Raw genomic sequence first — 5474 nt, 5'->3', positions numbered from 1 at the left:
GATTCATTATTTTTGGCGCCCAAAGGAAGAAGAATGTTTTAAAATTGCTTTGATACCATATATGATTTGAAGAAAAGAAGATGAGAAATGATAAAAGCTTCAGTGACCTTTTTATTTATCATCATGGGTATATCTATATACAACATTTAATAATGTAAAATGCCAATAAAGGGCATAACAGAAAAGCTAATTAACAGAAAAAAAAAACTCATCTTTATATCTAATAGCATCGATATAATATTCAAATCATATAATATCGTCAAAACTAGTCCTAACTAACTAACATAAAAATGGTGACATATCTAAAATCTCATGTTAGAGAGTACAACTTTATATAAGGTTAAAATTTTAGCCCATTAATGTTTTAGTTTGTGTGATATATAGTCCTTGAACTTTAACTAACATCTCGATTATTTCTAATATGTAGTACCTGATATATTTTTTTAAAAAAGATGTAACTATTGGCAATAAAATTGAAAATTTGAGGTTTAATTAGATTTTTTTTTTGTCTAAAACAATGGTTAATAACTTTTTTTTATACTGTATGACATTTTTAGATACTAAGTTGAAAGTTTATATATCTATTAGACATTTTAAATAGACTTATTAGTGTTAAAATTGAAAGTTTAAATATTTATTAGTCATAATTTTAAAAACTAAGAATTAAACTTGTACTAACTTGAATGTAATTTAAAACAGTGGTAAAGTAAATAAAAAAACAAAAATTATAGGTGTGAAAATGATGTTTATATCCCTTAAATTTTCAAAAACCCAAAACCAACCATCAAATAGTTACCAAACAAATCTAAAATTTTAAAAATATTTTTGAATTTTAAGCAAATAGAAATTGGTTAAAAGATAAGACCAACAACTAGCCTACATTTTAAAAATATTTTTGAATTTTAAGCAAACAGAAATTGGTTAAAAGGAAAAAAAATGGTTATCAAAGAAAAAAGAAATAAAATTTGCTTCCCATCAATCTCAAACCCTGGTTGCCAAGCTAAGTTCTAGACTTTAACCAGTAACCACTGAAACAAACTCCCAGTAAAGTTTTGGGCACGCGCTAATATACATTCAAAATATAATTAATATTTTTTTATATATGGTAATAAAAAACAATATATATATATATATATATATTTTAAGAAGTAAAAATNTAATAATTAATATTAATCCAATTATTATCAATATGCCTAATTCAATCCACATAAAAATATAAACTTTATTCATATGTCAAAGGATTTGAATCTCATGCTAAAAAAGGATTTGAATCTTCTGCTTTGCATAGTTGTACTAGCAAAATATATGCATATATTATTAATTAAGCATTACCAATTATTTTTATTTTATCATAAATATAGATATATTAGTTAGATTTAAATTCAATTAGTTTTCAAATATAAGAAAATGAACTAAAATATTTACAAATATAACAAAATTTCACTGTCTATTTTAGGTCTATAGTTGTGTAGTTAATTTGATGTGCATAAGGTTGTATAGTTAGTTTCATAGATAATAGTCTACTGCGGGTTATCTCAAATAAACGGTGATATTTTACTATTTTTTATAAATATTTTATCAGTTTTGTCATTTAAAATAATTTCTCTTTATAATTACTATAATATTATAATTAACTTTAATTTATTCGTTTTAGCATATATATTTATTTGTTTAATTTAGTATATTAACTTATAATATAATTGGTTGTTTAATTAATCAACATAAAGATATATTAAATAGTACTCAATTGAACTTCAAAGAAAAAAATAATAATGCTAAATTTAGTTTATAATTATGTCAATTTGTATCCTTCCATTTAACTAATTAATTTTCACAAAAGTTATAGAACTAACCATACACATGTTATATTAAAAATATAATTTTAAAATACTTCAAAAATATATATTTATTATCAATCATGAAACGAAATCTGTTAACGACGGTAGCGGAATATGTATCGAACCAACTCAATGTACGGTTGATAGGTTCGGTTTGGTTTTACTCAAACTGAGAACCAAATCGATCGGTTTGATTAAACCGAACAGATTTACACCCCAAGCGACTAGGATTTAGGAAGTCCAATTTTGTTAGGGAGAAAAGTATAATTGTATTCCCTCTCGCCGTCGCTACTGCATTGTCTACTCCGTTCAACGGCTGCCGATCGGACCAGTTCCTCGTACTTCCCAAGATCCGCCCCACACCCATCGCCATGGTAATTTATTTTTCTCTTCGTCTTACTCATGTCTTGATCGAACTTTTCTATATTTTCACGATGCAGCTGCTTCGATTATTGAAAACGCTGTCCTAATCTGCACTTTAAGTATTCATCTCGATGTCACGATTTGACCTAATTAAAGTGAGTATTTATGGGTCGGTGTTGGTTTTGATGATTCTTAGACAACCAACTTGTTTTTACTTCTGTTTGGATATATGTATACATGTTTTTTCTCAAGGATTTTGCTTGTTGATTATTGCAATTATGGGCCTGTCTTTTAGTGTTCTGCATATGAACCAAATCAAACATATTTTGCATTAGCCATGCGAAGTTTTTTCTTCCAACACATCCTCAGGCGACCTAGTAATTTTCTCCGCCAATTGTCCGAGATAAAGAATTTAGGGTCTCTCTCACTTGAGGCTTTATATAACGCTGCTACTTTTCTGTTGCTAAATTTAAATCTGTATTGAGCTAAGGATAAGTCCTGATGTTGGGGTGTTTCTGTTTTCAGCATCGTAATAGCCTGATAGTTCTTTCTTCAGAAGAGAAGTGATCCCACTGTTTGTATACGCTCACCAAGGCATACAGTTTTTGTCTTTTTGATGCTACGTACTCCAACATTTTCTAGGCACACTTAGCTTCTCAGCTCTCATTAAGCAAACTAAATTCAAAAGGTTTCTGTTTCAGGGTTTCCTTTTAGGTGATAGATACACACAGATTTCTATAATTAGTCCACTTGTTTGGTAATGAGGGTATTTCTTTAAATCTCCCATTTCAAGCAAGGAGACTTCACGAAGGCAGCTCTAAACAAGTGGTGCCCGATTTTAGTTCTTATTCCAATTTATTCATGTTATGGCTTGCTGTAGCAATCATGCCCTTCAACTGGTTAAGCTATTATAACCTTGGCAAAAAGATCAGAGATTTGGATTCCCACTCCCACACATTTTTAACTAAAACTATGATGCAGAAAAGACAAACAAAGAAACCATGAAAACGTGACTCCTAAAAAAATCAACAGAAATGCTAAAATGAAGAACAAATGATTAATTTCACCCCATTTAATTCAAAATTAAGTCAAGAATGACTAGATATTTTATGATTGGTTTTTCTTTAATGCAAGTATCTATTTCTTGTCAACTACTGGAAAAGAAGTCAGATTGCCACTAGGTATATCCACTGATGAGTTTCCTCCAAAGAGAGGATGCACTATTGGAATTGTGTACAGTTCCTAAAAATTCACTGCAGATGGGAATGTTATTACCAACATCTTGCAAATTCTACTTGGAACATGTGTACAGACCAGAATCATGGTTCTTCCATATCACTTTGATGCAAGATTAGAGGAAATTTTCAAATTTATTGAAGATGTATGCATGTATAGTATTTGAGTCTGAAATAACAAAGGATTGATAGGATTGGCTGTATGTCACAGAAAATGACAAGCAACATCAAACAACCGAGTAATTATTAGTTAATTAGATGGAAAATTGACAACCACTTATTATCTGCTAAAGAACAGTAGAAGGAATTCAAAGAACACGATTGCTATATCAAGTTGTCATCGTTGCACTGGTATTTGGACAATACTTGAATTGACTTGATTTATGGAATCTATTTGTTGTCCGAGTGGCAGGATATGCATAATTGGCATTATTTGTTTCACTGATATTCGGACAGTAATTAAAATCACTTGATTTATGAAATTTATCCATCCTAATTCTGAGATGTGTGCATAATTAGCAATATCATTATATGTTTCATTCAAGAGCAAAATGCTTTGGCTGGATTATGACGATGTTAAGTTCCTCTTTTGATTTAGGTTCTACTGCAGCTAGACCCTTTTCTCAATGAACTTACCAGCATGTTTGAGCGTAGTACCGAGAAGGGTTCAGTGTGGGTGACTCTAAAGCGATGTATGTGCATATCAGCATTGTTGATTGCTTTCTTGTATCTTTGTGGTAATCTTTAGGAGTCTGACTAGGTTCAAACTATATTGTATCTCATATTGTTGTAGCATCACTGAAATCCAAGGTGCAGAGAAATAAAATGACCACTGCTGGTCAACCTATCGAGTACAGGTGCCTCATTCGTGCAACTGATGGGAAGAAGACAATTTCAACTTCAGTAAGTATTGACTCATTTTTTACATTTTTCCCTCATCTCACTCTCTCTTCTGAATTGAAAACTTTGCATCAGCATCAAGTTCTTCAATTAAAGTCTTAACTTTACTCGGGCTGAAGTTTCCAAGCCATTGAATTGAAGGATGGTGTGTTTAGACATTGTTTTTCTTTTCTTTTTTCTTTTTAAAAAAACTTTATTTATGCTTTACTCTAATTTTGTATTACAACTCAATGAAACAATGGAATGAGGGTGAAGTAATATATGGATTCCGCACCTCCATCCTCCATTTCTTTATGAATTAGTTTTTTCTTCTGCTTGAGCTTTGAATCATCTTTTATCGTTACATTCTCTTAAGCAAACAGAAAGACCAAACCCCTTTTGTTCTTCAATCAGCATATAGCCATTTCACGTTTTTCAGATCATGTAATCCGTTTCTAACTTTCTTGAATCCTTAGCATATGTAACATTTTCTCCTGAACTGGCTAGGTTGGAGCAAAAGATCATCTGAGATTTCAAGCTTCCTATTCAACCATTCTTAAAGCCCATATGACTGCTCTTAAAAAGAGAGAGAGGAAGGATAAGAAGAAGGCACCAGAGGCAGAGAAGGGTCTGAAGAAAAAACCCAGGAAAGTGTGAAAGGGGGGCTCTTTTTGCTTTTGTAGGTTCCTCAAACCAGTGTAACTTCCTTCTCTTCGTTACCCTTGTTTTTATTCCTTTGACCTGATGAGTGTTATGCTTCCCATATTTCTAGCAAAACAGAAGGGAGAGGTAGGGTTTTGGAATTTCAGGAATTGAACAATACTTGATCTTGTCATTTGTTTAGCCATTTTTTTACTTGAAATTTTTTTTAAAATATACATGTGATTTTACTATGATTGTCTGGAAGTTTTGCATACTCTCTTCCTTAAGTTATAAAACAACTTGACCTTGCTTGAATGTGCAATCACGAGTTGTTTGTGATTCACCTAGGAACTCGTGGAAGAAAATTTCACCTGCTGATGTTCCTCCTACTTTCCACTTAAATGATGAAGTACTTTTGGTACATTTAAGCAGAAAATACAGTCCCAACCCTTGCTAATGGACTTAGGGAGTTTTGTCAAGGTTTTGGAACTATTAGGAGTTTCATAATTCTTACGAT

At 31.3% G+C, this 5474-nt stretch overlaps 1 protein-coding gene across 3 annotated transcripts; it reads left to right on the top strand.

Moving 5' to 3' along the window:
• Positions 1 to 2053: 2053 nt before the first annotated feature.
• On the top strand, positions 2054 to 5225 carry LOC120082768 (signal recognition particle 14 kDa protein). 3 transcript variants are annotated; one of them, XM_039038064.1, is made up of 5 exons: positions 2096 to 2212; positions 2727 to 2795; positions 4035 to 4128; positions 4230 to 4339; positions 4823 to 5225. In XM_039038064.1, exons 3-5 carry the CDS (start codon positions 4077 to 4079, stop codon positions 4970 to 4972), a joined length of 312 nt encoding a protein of 103 aa, XP_038893992.1. In that variant the 5' UTR covers positions 2096 to 2212; positions 2727 to 2795; positions 4035 to 4076; the 3' UTR covers positions 4973 to 5225. The 3 variants fall into 3 exon arrangements, with proteins under 3 accessions (XP_038893990.1, XP_038893992.1, XP_038893989.1); XM_039038062.1 differs by lacking the exon at positions 2727 to 2795 and having other exon boundaries at positions 2054 to 2212; XM_039038061.1 differs by lacking the exons at positions 2096 to 2212; positions 2727 to 2795 and adding an exon at positions 2309 to 2356.
• The last annotated feature ends 249 nt before the right edge of the window (positions 5226 to 5474 follow it).

This window comes from Benincasa hispida, chromosome 8 (assembly GCF_009727055.1).
Source record: "Benincasa hispida cultivar B227 chromosome 8, ASM972705v1, whole genome shotgun sequence".
Lineage (NCBI taxonomy): Eukaryota > Viridiplantae > Streptophyta > Magnoliopsida > Cucurbitales > Cucurbitaceae > Benincasa > Benincasa hispida.
This window is presented reverse-complemented; position numbering and strand designations above follow the sequence as displayed.

Coding starts and splice junctions, on each gene's coding strand:
- LOC120082768 (XM_039038061.1), top strand. CDS start 2,333: ATGTCACGATTTGACCTAATTAAA. Junction 4,129..4,229: donor GTGGGTGACTCTAAAGCGAT/GTATGTGCATAT, acceptor ATATTGTTGTAG/CATCACTGAAATCCAAGGTG. Junction 4,340..4,822: donor AGAAGACAATTTCAACTTCA/GTAAGTATTGAC, acceptor TGAACTGGCTAG/GTTGGAGCAAAAGATCATCT.